This window comes from Scomber scombrus, chromosome 2 (genome assembly GCF_963691925.1).
Source record: "Scomber scombrus chromosome 2, fScoSco1.1, whole genome shotgun sequence".
In the NCBI taxonomy this organism is placed as follows: domain Eukaryota; kingdom Metazoa; phylum Chordata; class Actinopteri; order Scombriformes; family Scombridae; genus Scomber; species Scomber scombrus.
Genome location: NC_084971.1, coordinates 8,577,567 through 8,595,919, shown reverse-complemented (window position 1 = coordinate 8,595,919; position 18,353 = coordinate 8,577,567). Strand labels below are relative to the sequence as shown.

The following is an 18,353-nucleotide window of genomic DNA, read 5'->3' as shown; positions in this document are numbered from 1 at the left end:
TGCGCCGTCACGTGAAAACACACGTACGCGCGCGCGCACACGCACACAGCCAGGAAACACAGAGGCAGCTGCTTGTTTCATCTTTTTTTTTTCAACAATACGGTTCATAACCTCAACAGTACTCAATGTTGAAAGTTTTTTAAATTTTTAAATTTTAAATTTTATTTTCTGTAACTCTTAGAAGTCCAAAAATTACAAAAAACCCCAACAACATACATTTCCCCAATTATTATTGTACAGATGTTTTTATTGGGTTTTATCTATAATATACAATGCTTTGTAACAACAACTATATCATAATAGTAACATTAAAAATGAAAACCAATCATAGTTTAAAAATAGAGACACCTTTTGATATAAATACAAACAATACCAAAAAAACAACAACATTTCCCCCTATATAGTTAAAGTCCCTCAGATGCAATTAGATTGTACTGGTCCACAGTTATCTAGGATATGTTCTAAATGCGCTGGTGCAGACGTTTGATTCAAACTTTGACCCTCTGAGTTACAAAACAGAACAAACCACCATCCCAAATTGTTTAGAGTTTAGAGAAACGTACAGACAAGTGACACATTAAAGGAAAACCAGTACATGTCTGAATGCTTGACCCTATGGTGAGGGGGACCTGGTGGTAGGGTCTGGGTCACCACTTGTACTCTTAGAGAGAAGTGTCACTACAAATCAATACAAAATAGGTGTGAGTGATCACTTTTATCCTATAATGAAACATGTTCTATCATGATGGGAGTGGTCTCTTCCAGGATGACAATGCCCCCATCCAAAGGGCACGAGGGGTCACTGAATGATTTGATGAGAATGAAAATGATGTGAATTATATGCTATGGCCTTCACAGTCACCATATCTCAACCCAGCTGAACACATATGGGAGATTTTGGCGTGAGTCATCAAAACACCAAACAAGCGAATATGCTTGGATGAATGTTGTTTTTCCCCTCCAGTACAGTTCAGAGACTGTAGAATCAATGCCATTATGCACTGAAGCTGTTCTGGTGACCCAACACCTTATTAAGACACGTTATGTTGTTTTTTCATTTAATTTGTCACCCATCTGTAGAGAGTCCTGAACCACAATTATCTTAGCATCACTCTAAATGCATTGGTGCAGAAGTTTGATTCAAACTTTGATCCCCTGAGGTACAAAACAGAACAAACCACCATCCCAAACTCTCTAGAGCTCAGAGAAACATATCTTCTCCAGATGTGAGGGTCTGATATACTGTCTCATTTCACAGCTGATTATGAGACAAAGGATTAAGCCTGACCCAGCATTAATATGTAGGCCCCCATATAGCAAGTCTGTTTTCACATGATTGGAAATCAAAAGTATCTTGACTGCTCAGAGGCTGGGTCGGAGTTGATCTTTATCAACTTGAAAAGATCTTGTTTAAAGGAAACCTCAAGAATGTTTTAAGTAGCTGGTGGACCTTTATATTAACCATTGTGAAACCTGATTTATTGTCCCTGATGAAAGGATGTGCAGGACGTATTTTAATACAGCAACCAGTGTGTTTGAAGTCTTTTAATATGTCATCCTGTTCACCCTCCTCACACTCTTCCTTTGCAGAAGATGTAAAATTTCGTCATCTTAATTGTCTTGTTCAGGGCTGCCATGGTCTGCTGAGCTGTTCAAAGAAGTTTATTCAGTGAGAAATGCACAATGTAACACAGGCAAGTACAGTTTAGCGGTACCCAATGTTAACCAGACATCTATAGCGTGTGGAACTTCTAACAAAGATATTGATCATTATTAAAAATAAGTCTAAAATATGATTCAGTCAGGCCTCACATCAAAGCCTCTGTTAGAGTATCAGATCATGTTGGCCACTGAATATATTAATTGTTCACATCGACAGTTCAACATGACCAGTTTTCCTCTCTTTTAATACACTCTGCGATTCTCAAAGCTGTCCCTGTTGAGTTTGAGGATGACAAACTCCAGAAATGATTACCCATGTTAAATATTTTGGGTTGCTTGTTCTCATCTTTAGTTGGACTCTTCCTGTGAGTCAACCCTGAGACTGGGCCTTTTCTCCCTCATGGTAATTGACTCCATCCTCTGGGATTTCTCTTTTTGAATTGGTCTTCCTGTTTCTGCACATCTGAGAAACAAAGCGTAGTGAAAGGATACCTTCCTCGATATAAAATCACATGAACATTTTCTTTTCAGATTTTGTCAAATCACAGATGTGAGTGTGTGTTCCCACAACCTAAAATGACATGAGACCAATGAGAGGAACATCCCCTGTATATTCAGAAGTAGAGGTGGATATGAATAATATGCATATGAGGGGTAAATAAATGTTTACTGTGGTTAGTTCGTAGAAATTCCAGCACCCACACCTGAGACCATAGAGAGAGATTTGTAGTTGTGAAGTTTTGGTTTAGTTTTTTTTGTCAGCAGCACCATCTAGTGTCATAATTGTATGATACATGACAACAGAGAGGTCATATTAAATATAAATATGATTAGAAGTACAGGAGGATTTTGATTTGGTTGTTGAGTTACATTTTAATCATCATGATTATATTACCAGCTGTTTTCATGACACAGTGTCCCTATAATGATTATTCAGGTTCATCTCATTCAATCATTTCTCACTGGCATCACTTTTGATAACAATCAGAATCACTTTTCTACAAAAATACATAGTTGTATAGATCATTTGATCATGTTTATTGGTGCAGATGAATTGCAGTTGTATAATTAATGATTGACTTGAGAACTAAATGGGAGATGGTCACACATATTGCACAAACAAGATATACTCAGCTGCAAGAATATATCATCCATCCATACACATTCATCCATCTGTAGTATTATCTTTATCTTCTTTATATGTAAGAATACTTTTGTCCAAACCTTTTCAAGACTTCACAATTATTGTACTGTATGTGGTGTCCTTTTTTGTATTTTTGCATTATCACCACTAGGTGGAAGCATTGAATCTGTATGAACCATCTGTGATACTACAGTATTTGTCTTGACTGACTTCTGTTCACCCACACATTGACCACAAACAAACCAGGTACTGATAGGCCATGAACACTGGTGAAATCATCTCAACCAATCTGATATACAGACCGACTCCTTCTCTGGGAATTCCCACAGATGTGATCTGATTAAGGCATTATAGCAAACGCATCCTCTGGTCTATGATGCATCCATATCTTGTACCTCCAGTGAAAAAAAAACCTTAGGTAGTAATTAAGAATAAATTAAGTACACCCAAAAGTTATTTTTTTTTGTCAGCCAACTGACACCTACATCCCACTCAACACTTTGACACTCATATTTGACATGAGACTTCCTCAGATCCAAATCACTTAAAGTTTGCCTCCCACTCAATAATGTGTTCTGCTTCTACTTCCTTCACTTGATGTTTGAGTTTCACAGTGCAGAGGGATGTAGCTCTGTGCTGTAGACACTAGAATGTGGTTTTCACTTCCATCTGCTGCAGGGGGAAAGTTTCTCTCTGAGCTCAACCTTAAATCTCACCCGTGCGTGCAAGCTGATATTGTGACATCACAACTAGTTTGGAGCTAACTGTGGTTCAAGTATGAAAGTTGCACCAGTGCAATGTGGAAACTTGAAGCTGGACCAGATCTTATGTCCATAAATAAAAAATATTCACATATTCATGGATTTTGGATTTAATTGTGATTAATCATGTTAAGGGTCATCTTGGTGTTGTCCATCAAACTAGTATGCTGTCATCAAACAACAAAACACAAATCAGTGAGGACACATGACTGATCCAGTAACTTGACACATGCAGTGCTAAAAGCGAGAGGACACAAGTCAGTGACCTATGACCTTTGATTTCCTCACTTCTCTGCTCCACAGAGACATTCAGGCCTCCATGTAATGCTTTTATGACTTTTTATTGCACAAGTGGAACTGCTTTTTATTGGTCAATGACTGTTTTCACTCTCAATCGTCTCATTCATGGAACTCTCAACCATTTCCGAAGCAAATTTGACATGTAAAGTTTCACCAGTCCCCATCACCTTAAGAGGCCCGTCCTCTCTCTCTCTCTCTCTGCAGATACGCGGCTTCACTCGACGCATTGTGTGTTCAGTAGATCATAGAGTCAGATTAGAAAGCCCAGAGGGATGCTGGGCTACAGTGTGGCTGTGACCAGGAGAAAACAAACGTGTTATCTCTTTTCTGCGGGCTGTATGACCCAGCATAATGCAACAACTTAAAACCCTCACACACATTGTTCACACAATAAGAGGTATATATCAGGCCTCTGTGGCTAATAGCATTTATGCTTCCTGAAAATACATGAGCCGGCAGCACATGAAACAGCTGCGCACCAGGAAATCGTGGGGAGGAAAAGTTTAAATTTTTGTATGTTTATTCACGGTGGATTAAAAAGAAAGACATTTGAGGTTGATTACATGAAGGGGAAACATCTCTCTTTTCTAGATGTTTCCAGTAGGCTCTTGTAGTATGTGTGGTTGTGGAGAATAGTATGCTTGAGGGGGAACTTGTAGAAAACCACAAACACACACACACACACACACACACACACACACACACACACACACACACACACACACACACACACACACACACACACACACACACACACACACAGCAGCTTTTAATCCAGAAATGCCACACAATAAATGGGATAACCATCCATAATTTCAGGAGCCTAGGAGATTGCATGCATGCATGTATGAATGCATGTGTGTGGTTGCACTGGTTGTAAATTGATCCCTCCTACTCTCCCTGGTTCGTTGTGCAGAGGAGGGGCGAGGAGAGGAGGAGGAAGAGGAGGAGGAGGAGGGAGCCGAAGCAGGAAGGAAGGCAGGCAGAGAGGGAAGGGAGGCAGGCTGTGAATGCTAACAAGCCCCGTCGTAATCATACAGCTCCGTAGGTAGGGGATTGATTTACAAAACATCTTGCAATGGAGAGAAACGACGACCACTATTAAAGACCTACTATGCGCCAGTGTCGCGTTCGCACAGCGCGCGTGCAGCAGCCTCACCGTCGTCGGCACGTTTGATCAGAAAAAAACCGTCTTTTTTCCAGCTGAGTGAAATGTATCGCGACTGCTCGGGATTCACATTCTGACAATGGAGATTGAAAATATCGTGGCCAACACGGTTCTCCTGAAGGCGAGAGAAGGTAAGCACAGCTGAACGGCAGAAAAAGCCCAAATGGATATTGTGTGTATATGTATGTATGTGTGTGTGTGTGTGTGTGTGTGTGTGTGTTTTTTTCTTCTCCCACCTCAGCGACATGGCCATGGACGAGCCTGAGCTCTCTCTCTCTCTCGGCTTGTCCGCCCTGGGATTTCTGCTTTCTCTGTCTTCCATCCTTTGTCTCTGGGCAAACTTCAAAACATATTCCGTTGTTAAATGAGCTGTTTTTGGACACACCGACAACACACATATTTAACCGGGCCGGTTAACATTAGGGCCCAGCTGGCCGGGGGAGGGGGGGGGGGGGAGAACAACGCAGGGAGTGTTTGCAGCATCGCGTTGCATTAGAGGCTGTCGGAGCAAATTTTTTCACACAAGCACCAATGAGGTTTTTTTTTAACGGATATTTACAATTTACGATGACATAACGGGTGTTGAACCGTGTTACATGGGATTGAGTGTGGAGCAGCGTATAGCTACGCAGTGGGGCTCTGTGTGTCTCCGTACAGCATCTTCTTACCTGTCATTGTAGGTTTTGGTGTGTTTAAAGCCTAATGAACAAGGTGGAAGTGAACGTGTTGTATCATTTGGCGCAAAAAAAAAAAAAAAAAAAAGCCTCTGCAATGCAAGGTTTGGCTGTTGAGTCGGGAGCTGCTGAGGTGAAGGAGCAATGTTAATAGTGGAGGTTTTTGGATGCAGTGGTGGTGGTAGGGTGGTGGTGGGAGGGGGGACTGGAAGAAGGCCCACCGTGTTCCCCGGCGGCCCAGACAGGCAGGCAGGCGCTATACAACCCCGGGTTTGCGCGCTGCTCAGTGGGCCGGTGATCGCACACCCGCAGCAGCAGCTCACCTGGAGGTGGAGGAGAAGAGGCGAGTTATCCATCTGTTTCCAGGAGATGGCAGAGCAGAGAGAGGCTACTTTTTGTAGCCAGTGAGTGAGTGAGTGAGTGAGTGGGCGCAGGGTGGGGGGGTGTGCAACACTGTATCAGCAGCCAGAGGAGGGAGGAAAACGCTGTTATTACTGCTCGATTTCCACTCCGTTTTGTCTTTCTTCCAATCGGATTGGACACCAGGCCCTCGGAGGATTTTTTGTTCAAGTTGATCCATTTTTTTTAAATATTCGACAGCGAGCCCCTGCTCACTAGTGGCTAGAGGGGTCGCGGTTCAGTGTGCGCACACACACAGAGGCCCTTCCCCTGCTTATGGTTTGCATTATATTCAGACTGCGTTTTCCAGTTCAAGACTAAACGCCAACACTGCTGTGAAATGGATTATTCACAGCAGCAGTGAATCCATTTCATTGCAGCCCCTCTGCTCCTTACGAGGCTTTCCTTTACCTGCAGTTAAATGGAGCCAGGCATTGTCATGAGTGTCAGCCAGGCTGGGAGGTTATTGTACACTGACCACATCTTCAGGCTCAATACTTTAGTCCTTGATCCCCACAGATTCCAAAAGGGCCTTGGAGAGTGAAAGGCAAAATATGTGACCTGGGTTTACCATAATATACTTTGTTTTAATATTAAGTTTAATTCTGAAATGTGTGATTTATCATGTTGTTATCTGACAGTAAACTCACTGTGTTTTTGAGCATTTGGCAATAATTTGAGTCATTTGCCAAGTAAAAATAAAGAGTGGAAGTGGTGTGAAGGTTGCGTGCAAGTAATCAGTTCATTGAAAATATAACAAATGTCTCAGTTTAGAAATTGTTGCGTTGTTGCTGTCTTGATAATGATTTTTGGTTTAGTTGTTGTGAAATGGAGACTTCACCACCAACGTGTTGAGTGTTGCCATCAGCAGTGTTGTTTTTAAAAAATGTTTCTCCCTGCTATACCATTCATACTGTTAATTAACGCACTGATTAAAACAGCTAATGGCTCCCAATTTATCACTTTAAGGTGCACAGGAGACTAATTAGGTTTTAATTGGCCTTTCCAGAGGTGGGTGTTTGCAGCTGTCAGAGTGTTTGGGGTTCATCACTTGACAGTTTGCAGTTGTTAACGACGGCAGCGCCACGAGCTGCAGAGCGAATCCCCCCCTACCTTAAACACCCAATAACCCCACTCAAAAAAACCCCAGCTGCTGTGCATCAGAGGTCAGCTGCCTTTTTTTCGCTGTCTTGGGGTCACCTTCATGCAACATGGCATCAAAGCTTCTGCCTAAACCAGAGTTGAACATTGAGGCGGTTTTGAAGTTCAGGAGCTGGAACCTAGCTCCTGAGTCAGCAAGTTTGTCCTGCCAGAGCAAGACGTTAAATCAGTTGTTCTGAAACCTCCGTGACAAATTCGCACGCTCTCTTTTACTCATTCTTGAGTGTTCTCCAATCTCAGAATCGACACGTCTGTGAGCGCCTAGAAAACGTTCACGTCTGGCGACAAGATGCTCAAAGCGTCGGCCTTTTCGGTGAACTTTTAAACACCTGTGCATGTGAAACTGGGTGGTCAGAGTGAAAAGTGTGTCAGGGTGTGTCCCGTCTCTCCACAGTTGAAACGACACGTAAAGGGAAGTGGTTAGGCGTTGTAGAGATGACACTGCTCCCGCCTTTACCCGTCCCTGCCTCGCTGAATTTCACACATGAGCGTGGTGCAAAATGTACAAAGGGAAAAAAACATCACATTTATAGTATTTAGTAATGCTCTGGCTGCATTAGGTGATGGTTGCATGAGGCGAAAGTCTTCTATTGCCAGAAAAAATTCTTGCTATGGCTCCTCTGAGACTACATTAGAAAAAATTTTGGGAAATGCATCTATGAGGAAAAACCTTTTTGGCGTATATGCAGCCCAGCAGTTTATGTGGATGTAAAGGCTTGGCCGAGAAAGCCGTTTGATTCCTGTCGGTGTCATATATTACGACATCAGCCATTTGTATTGACAATCCAAACCCTTTTTCACACAGTTAAGTAGTAGCCGTATTCATTATTTACTTATGAACCGTAGAATCGGACTGATCTGAATCTGACTCTGTATATGTATATGTGTAGGGCCGGTGTAATTGGCTAATATTGGTTTATCACAGGCGGGGCTCACATATTTGGCTTCTATTTACAAAAAGCCTGCAGTACATAATGTAGTTAAAAGCACTCAAGATAATTTAGAAACAGTGTTATCATAGTTTGTCCCGCAGACTCCACTGTTTACAGTACTCTGCAGCACCTGAGTTGGCAGAGCCAGCCTATCATAGCGGAGCAGATGGTGGTGTGAAGTCTGCTGAGAAAAATTATGCTCGCTCCTCAGCTGTAAAATATCCTGCTTCCATTATATTTATCCGTCAGAGCTCTCTTATAACCAAATCGGAGGGTTTCTTTTTTTTCCTTCTTTTTACATTTTTTTTAATTATTATTATTTTGCAATAAAAGATGGTTTATATGAAATGGGAATCTCTTTTTAGATGAACAGGATGGTTGTTGTATCTCAATTAGGAATCAAGCTGCTGTGCTGAACAGCTTCTGGTGGCTTTATATGAGGCATATTTTCCTCTTGTATAAAGTCAACTAATGCTAACTCTAATCTCAGCTGTGTTGCTGTAAACATTTAAAAGTTAAAAATATTTCTGTTGTAAATGACTTCATTGAAACTACCTCTGTATGCTGTTAAATGTGAGAAGTCTTCATATATACAATAGAGCTGTAGCTAATACTCATTTTCTTTAGGGATCAATTTACTTTTATTATTAATTGTTTGGTCTGTAAAACATCAGGAAACATGAAAACTGAAACCGAAGATTTCTAGAGGCCAAGGTGACATCATCGCTTGTCTTGTTTTGTTCAAGCAACCGTCCAACACCCCAAATTATTAAACTCAGTATAACGTCACACAAGGAAAAGCTGTCAGTTCGCCCTTTTTAAGAGGCCGAACTATCAAACGTTTGTCATTTTCCCTTGAAAAACAGCCACAGATTAATTTTCTGTCGATCACCTAATATACAGTTTTCCAACTTTTAACATTTGGGTGTCACAATGTCTTAAATTTGATAGGCGAGATGAATCTGGGAATTTGTGGACACCTTACTCTCTGCTCTTCTCTCAGGCTGTGATTGACTACATTACCCACAATCTCTTCTGAGAGCTGCTGTTGACTTGTTGCATTCAGCTGTAGGTTATAAATAACGTAGGTGTAGAGACCGGTGGTGATGGCATGGCGGGAGCATGACAAAGATTTGCCCCCCTTAGTCAAAACACAAGGCAATAGTAGCTGCACTGCATTCTGGTCTGTTGACATGTATTGTTATTTAAGAGACTGAACTTTGCTCAGAGTTGGTAAAGGCATGAGCTTAAAAAAAAAATCAGCATTGAAGCATGATACTGGTATTTCAAGTTTTCTACATTTGTGAATGAGAAGTGCACCATTGTCACATTTGAGTTGATAAGAATGGCCAAATATTCCTTTTGAATAAGGGGGTGAGCTGTCAATGTCTTTGGTCTCAGCTCCTCAGATTAAAGCTTTTGGAAGAGAAATATGTCTGTGCTAATAAGAAGCAATCAAAGTGTCCATAGAGCAGAGAGGAACAGGGGTTAAGTGTTATCACCCTTTTAATACAAACGTGTGTGTTGATCACAGATTACATTTCCACATACATGTTCATGTTCAAATCCAAGGAATGACTCAACATAAAGGGCATTTCACCCCTCGCACCTCTCTGCCTGGAGTCAGATTTCAACCGTTCTTTTTCTCTGCACCCTTTCTTTCTTTCGTTATTCCTGCCGGCTTCATAAAACAGAAGGAATGCGGACGGTCCGGTGTGCGCATTCCTTCTGACAAACAGAAGACAATTTAATCCTTCTTATGTAACTCATTTCCACCTTACATGTTGGAAGCGCGTCTGCGTTGTTGCACAAGAACATTACACATGTAAGTGGATGTGCCTGTGCTGTCTGGCGTCACTAACCTCTCTCTGCTCTTTGCCCTCCCCCTCCCCCTCCCCCTCCCCCTCCCCCTCCCCCTCCCCACCCAAATTGTAGACTAGCAGGTCCTCGCAGACCATTTGCGAGGGTTTTCCCGTGACGTTAGCCAGCGTAGCTTTATTAGTTATGTGGTCATAGGCAGGGTAAACGCTCGTTGTCATCACTCTGGGGTGTTTCCTCCAGCTGAGGCTCATAAAACACATTGCTTTGTGACTGTCCCTTGATGTGGGACTCATTTTACAGTTATTACACCCACAAATGGGCGGTGTGGCGAGCGAGACGCAGTGTGTTGCGTACGCAGCTCTGCTGCACGGCGGTAGCAGCAACGTTTAGTTGGGTGGCTACCGGGATGTTCATTAGCCCGATTTTTTTTGGCAAGCTGACTAAGCATGAAGAGGCACTTTTTGTGGCACTTTGTGAACATCATAGGGACATTGCTCCAGCTGCCTTATTAAATGTCAAATGGGCATTCTACCTATGAGAAGCCAGCTGCAAGCCTGCTTTTAAAATTGTGTATGCTGGGGCTGACTATATTTACAAGTTCTCATGGTTCAAATAAAGAATTTCTGTCTAAAGAAAAAGAAAAAGAAAAGAGAGTTTTTAGGGTCAGACTCCAGTACTACTACTTTATTCATTTACTATTTTAAAACCCTACAATCTCAGTTTTGGAGTCAGTGGTATGTGCTTGCCCTTGGTTGAAGTTGATGTCAGAACATCTCCTTTTTTAAATATGACTCGACAATGGCGTTGTCTTATCACAGATAATCTCCAAGGTGTACTACGTGTTCCACACTCAAGGGCTCGGTGCAGGAGGGGCCGCTTTTTTTTTTTGCGTGCTCCCGTTCTTTCTGCGCGACCGTGAAATTAACCGACGGGGCCTTTCATCTGAGAGACAGCTGTAGATAACGTATAGATGATTAACCTCCCAGTTTGTTCCCCTTACACGCTCCCAACTCTTGCACGTCTTGCTCAAGTTCACTCTCGCCCACCCACCACCACCACCACCACCACCCTTCTCCCTCAAGACACTGCGAAAACAAGGGTCAGTTTTCAAGTATGTCTCAGATTTAATGGAATATCTTGAACACAGAGATGGGGCAGAGGAAGGAAAGGTCTTGCAAAACACCACAGCACGCTGCTGGAGTGCATGTTTTTGTGTGCTCTCTCTCTCTCTCTGTGTGTGTGTGTGTGTCTTTTCTCCTCATGTGAATAACTGGATGGCGTACCTCGTGTGAGGCCTACCGTTATTGTTGTGTCCTGGAATGTACTCCGATGTTGTAATGTTTTTTTTTTTTTCTCCCGCATTTTTGCACGTGACACAAGGCCTTCTCCCAAAGTCTGGCCATAAAGAATTAACGAAGGCATAACAAGAGAGGGGAGCTGTTTATATGGGGTGGGGTGGGATGGGGGGGAGCTGTTTATATGGGGGGAGGGGAGCCAGAAAGTTGGATGAAAGAGGAGGAAAAGGGAAGGTACATGTGAGAGAGAGAGAGAGGGAAAGAGAGGTGAGGATTAGAGGGGAAGCAGCGCTGCCTGAAATTCACATGTTCCTCTCTTCCTCCTCTACCGCTCAGCTGATGTGTGTCTTTTCAGTGCGAGTATACAGAAGGATTACCTTATGCAAACAGCGGGCCTTCGCTTTGAATAGGCAACACAGATACTCGCAGCTAATGTTTTCCTTATCAGGGGGCTACTCCAGCCAATCACACGCTGTACAGAGAGAGAGGGGGGAGTGGTACTGGGAAAGCAATAGGCCATTCATTTATCACGACCAGGCTCCATTGTTGCCTATGTGCGTGTGCATGCTCGTATTACAATGGGCCTAAACTATGCGTGACCTTCTCTCATTTCCTACCATTTAAGTCGTGTTTTTTGGGAGAGAGCTGCAACCGTCCGATCCCGAACCTCCACCTACGCCGCCGCTGCAGTGTGTGTATGTGTGTGTGTGTGTGTGTGTGTGCACGTGGAGGGGAGGCAGACCTGACAAGGCATGGCCTGGTACCAAATATTCAGGGTAAACTCACGTTGGCCAAAAATATCTTGGTAAACAGCGTTATCAGTGTTTTGAAAGTAAGGAAAATGGCAGTCGCTGCCAAAATGTAGTGGAGTTGCAGCTTGTTTGGCTTTTTTAGCACGGCGAACTCACCTCACTTTGTTCCCTCTTCTGTATTCTTTCACTTTTCTCACTTTTCATGCTGCGCTTCGTAAGTCGGGGTTCAGGGGGACACAAACCCCCGGTGCGCTCGTTGAAAAAGTCGCTGTGCGTAAGCGTGCGGCCCGACCGCCCGAAGCATATTGTGTGAAGATGTAAATACTGGCCGCTCTCTTCCGCGGTCGCTCTGTCGCAGACGGGCTGGATTCTCTGGCCTCGCGGGCCGCTGCTATTCGGAGTGTCAGCGTGTGACATGTGTTCATCAGATGGGTGAGCGGCTTCTTCCCATATGGCGCTGCAAAATAAAGATTGGGGTTGCGAAGACAGCAGCGCCGCACTGCTCCGCGTGTTCACAGTAACATCTGAAAAAAAGCTGGGAATCACAGTCAGAAGAAGTTGCCAGTGATGCTGTTTCACCGTCCAAGTGTTGTTGTTTTTTGTATCACAGCCATGTCTTTTATTTTATCAGAAAGGGCTTCCATTCTCTGAATACGGGCATAAGCATGTTGTCTTCTCATACTGTACGTGCTCTATGATAACACTTTCCTCTAACTGTGTAGTCATTTAAAGAACAGTTAGTGAAACTATCCATCTGGGATTTACCCAAATACATAGAATTCTATATACAGTTTGTCTTTAAAGGCTTGCTGCTTTTTTATATCTTAAAGAAGAACATATTTATCATCTTTTTCTGTTTATATTTGAGATATTTGATATAAATCTGCTACCTGGATGACAGATACTGTAATGACGCTGATATTTATGTTATGTATATATTTACATAACATAAAGAAAAGGGCCACAACTGATCATTACCTTTTTATTATCAGTTAAAGGAAAATTCCGGCCCTTTTTCCCCATAACTGTGCTGTATGACTCATTGGCTGTATTCTGAACTTTCTACTACATATTATAAATAGATACGTATACCATACTGCTTTATTTTATTTATTTATTTAGTATTATGCAGTGTGAAACTGTGAAATCGACTTAATAAGCAGTATAACCCGGGCTTATCCGGTTCCTGTCGTTATACCGTATTTGCTGACCCATCAGAGTGTGTGACCTGCAGTGTTGGGTTTGGGTATTTTGGCATACTGCACATTTAGTTTTTTAGCCAAATCAGTACGTACTGCTAGTATAGCCGGTGGTTTCTAATGCAGCCTATGTGTACAGGAAACTGCCCCGCGTGTAGTTCCCTATGAGATTAGCCATAAAGCTGCTATAGGTGGCTAGTCACTGTATTTACTTTGGTTCAGACCCACAAACCAGCTTTTGAAATGATTCATGTAAAAAAAAAAAAAAAAAAATCATGTTTATTTCAAAGCAGTAGGAGGCTGACAGAGGTCGACCCGAAACCTATCATTATCTGCAAAGCTTTGTTTTCCTCAATCTCAATCTGAGTCTCCCTAATTACAATAACGGAGCTGCAGAGAGCAAAGCTAGCAGGACACAGAGCAGCGACTGCCACACTTGTGACAAGTAAATCAAGTTCAAATAAACCAGAAATTTCCCTTTTAATCGGTCAATAGATGTCTCGATTATTCGTTTGGTCTATAAAACATCTATAAAGTGTGAAAAATGTCCATTGCAATATCCTAGAGCACAAGGTAGCTTCATTTAATGTCTTGTTTTGTATAATAAACAGTCCATATTCATTTTAATATCATGTATGACCAAGAAAAGCAGCAAATTACATTACAATTTTTGGTATTTTTGCTTTAAAAAATGAGCTAATTGTTCTCACTATAATAAAGAAACGTTTTAATAAGGATCCTTTGATGCTGTTATGCATTGAGTGGAACATTTTGCAGTTATAAAATAAACGTATTAGTTCATTATAATGGACAAACACGCACATATACGCCCATACTGAGCCACAGCAATATACAGGCCAGCTGATTAATGTGTCTAGGTCTGGTGTCAGATCTGTAAGGTCCATTGTCTTTCTTCCACACTTCTGGATGCGAAGTAAGTTATGAACTCTCTTTGAACTGCCATTAAAAATAAATGTGAATGGACATAGAGGAGCAGCTGGGAGATGATACCGCCACGGTCTACTGTGTGTGACCTCCTGTCTGGCTCCTTCTCCCTCTTGAGATGAAAGAGAGAGGAAAGGGAGGATAGGAGAAGAGGAGATTTTTTTTGGGGGGGGGACGGTGTGGCATTGTAGTTGGCTTCCACAGACATGGAAAGCATGTGAAACTGCAACCCATCACACGGGAGGAGGAGGAGGAGGAGGATGAGGATGAGGAGGAAGACGGAGGAGACTCCACCAACGTACAGTCTCTAATGCACTCATAGTTCACTCCAGAATGACAGAAACACACAAACAAAAGCAGCATGGAAATACTCTGGGTGTACTCCCTCTCTCTCTCTCTCTCTCTTTGTGTATTTTTCTCTCGTTCCCATACTCCCTTTTCTTAAATACGTCTAACCAGTCAGACTTGAAAATGGAGGAAACGCATCAAAATAGACTGCAAACACAAGTTAGATGATACTGCTAGAAGTGCGTCCATGCCTACTGTAAACAGTGCAGATTATAAGATACATGTGATGGAAAGTGGTACAGAAATCTGTTGCATAATAACAATGAAAAAGAGAAAACTAGGACAACACTCCTAATTGACTTTTGACAAAAACAACATTGACACCCAAGCTGCCCTTCCTCAGCGGGTGTGCTGGCTATTTCACAATCAATACACAAAGATGTGGTTAATTATAGAGATAGAGGATTATGGATTCTATAATTAAAGGGAATATATACAAATAAACTGGAGTTCACTGGAAATTTGGGGTAATTTATACAACCCTCCCCCCAAAACGACATTTTGACTGATTTATTTGTGATTAAAACTTTAATCAAAGAGTTAAGTTCCAATGTGTGGCCTCAGTAGTCCTGTGCTTTGGGCTCAAAAGTATGGCTTCAGTAGTCCAGGGTTCTAGAAATCATATGACCCTGCAGTAAGTAATGTGCTATGTGCATGAGATTGAGGGACAGGGTAGATATTCAACTGTATTTGCATTAAATCTGGTTGTTATAACCAAGATTATGCTACAAGATGTTTTTTTCAAACTATATTTAAGTTCCCTGTTATAGGCTAACATGCAATTTTGTAAATTTCCAGTTTATTCCCGTTAATTCCCATATATTCCCGTTTATTCCCATATATTCTCGTTAATTCCCATGGAAAGTTTTCCAACTTGGAAAGTTCCCAGAATTAGGAGTGTGTTTTTCATTATTTATTACATTAAGGATCCAGAACCCAGTTTATATGGAGTTATCAGATTGCGTTGTATCTTATTTTGTATAAGAATAATACAACATAAAGGCATCATCTTATGTTTTACATTGAAGCCACTCTGCAGTTGGTGTCTCCTTTTTAAAAAATGAGAGACTGTCGGCTTTTATCAACAGCGAAGAAGAGAAGAGGACTTTGATTACGGAAAGTTGTTTTAAACTATCTGGGTGTGATGTCGGGTCGTCCATTCATCTGTGGCCAAAGCTGTCTGGCAGTTTGGATTTTTTTTTTTTTCATGGCTTTTTTTTTCGTGGCGTTCTGCTTTTGTTGGATAGTTGACAGTAGAAAGCGACGGGAAATGGGGGGGGGGCGTTGATGGGAGGCAAGGACAGTCAATCTGAGATGTTGTCGGTTGAGCGTTGCACATCTTAGACTGCCCCCCCCCCCTCCTTCTTGCTGCTGCTGTGTGTAAATCTTTTAAGGAAAGGAATGCGCACGATTCGTCCGCATCGGTCTATCTCTGCGTGTCGCAACCGTTAAATCTGGTCCCTTGCCGCTCGTGCGCAGACGCGTCCTCCCAGATCCTGCGAAGTGATCTCAGCGCTGGCTGATGCGAAAGTGCTCTGAAGCCGGTGTTTATGGAGGGCCTCGTTCTCTCGGAGGGGGAGAACCACAAAGTTAAAATAAATACTCGCTCCATCCTGTCTGCATTAAGGGCCTGCACACATGGCTTTGACGTCAGAGTGACATTAAACAGGGCGGGGTGGGCCGGCCAGCTCCGACAGGCACGCTCACAACACACACACACACACACACACATACGCACACTCTTCCACAGCTCGCTCTTGAAGTCCCCCGTCTTTCTTTTCTCTTCTCGTCAGTATCTTTGTCATTTTTCTCTCATTTCTTGCCTCTGTCTTCTTTCCATCTGACCTCAAAGTTTAGGGTGACGTTTTATCTCCCTGCCATATCTTTTTCTTTCTGGATGTATACAAGCATTGTCACTTCCCGACCTTTTTATTTGGCACCCCATGTCCAAACACTCAGATTTCCCTCTCACAGGGTGGATGTTAATCTCTGACAATTTGTTACTTTTCTGTTGAGCCGATTTTGATCGCGTTCATCAATCATTCTGTGTTTTTTGGCTCGGGGCCGGCGCCAAGGATTTCTCCTGCAAAATACCAAAATGCCAGGTGCAACTGGCTATCATCAGATGATACGTGTCTATGACAGCCAATCTAGTATTCAACTCCAACATTTTTCTTTGATGCTCGCTTCCTTTTTGAAAATGTTTTTTTCTCCACCTTTTCCTTCACAAAGGGGCACATTTTTGTGCTCGTGCTTTTACATCTGTGTGTGTGTGTGTGTGTGTGTGTGTGTGTCTGTCTACGTGGCCTGCTGAAGCCTTACAAAAGGTCTGTCAACATGCCCATCGACTTATACAACATGAGAGCTTCATTAACACAACATCAGCTGGTAGCTTCCCATAACTCAGGTCTAGTGTTTGCCACAGTTTTGCACACATTTTGTCAAGTTAGTGCCACTATTTCTTATCCACATAAATTATGACTGCATGTAGCGATGATATCTTGCTCCTCTCAGTTTTTGGTTGTTGAAGAATGTGATGAAGTTTAAATAAAGGGTTGAAATGTAAAAGGTTGTCGCAGTGAAACGGGGATGAGGATGTTTTTAAGGCGAGAGCACGCACACCGCTCAGTACATTATGCTTATGTGTATTGTTAAGGTGTTGTTTTGCAGGTGTTTTTGTATGCGTTTGTGTCAAAGCTGTCGCGTCACTGCCGGGCCAGCTGGCGTCTGGTGAACTCTTGGGTCAGAGGATTTCCCCCTCTCTCTCTCTCTCTCTCTCTCGTCTCTCTCTCTCTCTCTCTCTCATCTCTCTCTCTCTCTCATCTCTCTCGTCTTCTCTCTCTCTCTCTCTCTCTCTATCCGTCGTCCTCAAACTATAACAAGCAGACACGGTTCAGGTTCGGGCAGGCTCTGTTTATTTTCTTTTAAAACACGGGAGTCTGATAAATTGGGGGGGTGGGGGGGGGGGGCAACGGCAACGTGTGCCCCCAAGATAGTCGACGTTTAAATCCTGCTGACTCTGAAAGCAGATGTGCGAGCGTGCAGCGAGAGCTTTCTGTCTTCCTGTCCCTAAATAAAAATGTAAACCACTGAAGAGTTTGTTTTCTACTAGTATAAAACAGATGCCTCATATTATCACCATTACTACTTTAATGACAAGGGCTGGCATGTAACACTTTAATAGGGTTCGGTATTTAGCCTGAATACTCTTTCAGGCAAATACTGTGATGTGTCTGCACCATTAAAGTAAACAGCTGTCAATTACCGAAAACTGCTTTTAAACGGTCCGGTCACGTTTTTAGTACTGCTACTGATTCTTTGAGACAGTTTTTTAATTGAAATAACTCTTTTTAGACTATGTTTTATTAAGGGAAAACTTCTTGTATGGCTGCTTGTAAGCATTTCAAGTGAAGGTTTAAAAAAAAAAAAAGAAAAAAAAAGATTTTTGTGGGAAAAATAGGGGAACTCCGCAGATTTCGTTACACATCACAGTCTGTTTACAGGTGTTGAGGATTACTGCTGTGGCTCCAGAGGGAGATGTGCTCAAGTCTAATAAATTGACTCATTTTTTTTTGGATGGGGACTACAAAAATGAAAAAAATCTGTGGGTGGAGAAAATAAGGGAACAAGTGAGGTTACTAGACAGACTTGTGTGTAGCCTTCTCCAACATTCCAAATCTCCAAGTGAACTGCGAGTGGTGGAGTTGCATTATGGGTAATGTAGTCAGAATTATGTATGGATTCATTTGGTTCTGGTTTTTTTTTTTTTAAACTGTCCATGAGTTTTTACAG

The 18,353-nt window shown here is 42.4% G+C and overlaps 1 protein-coding gene across 1 annotated transcript in view; it reads left to right on the top strand.

The window, feature by feature from the left end:
- Nucleotides 1-4,867: 4,867 nt before the first annotated feature.
- grk4 (G protein-coupled receptor kinase 4) overlaps nucleotides 4,868-18,353 on the top strand; it is a 45,418-nt gene continuing 31,932 nt past the window's right edge. The window contains exon 1 of the mRNA XM_062441078.1: nucleotides 4,868-5,166. Within this exon, the coding sequence (XP_062297062.1) occupies nucleotides 5,115-5,166 (52 nt within the window). The 5' untranslated portion in view covers nucleotides 4,868-5,114. The remainder of the gene's footprint in view (nucleotides 5,167-18,353) is intronic.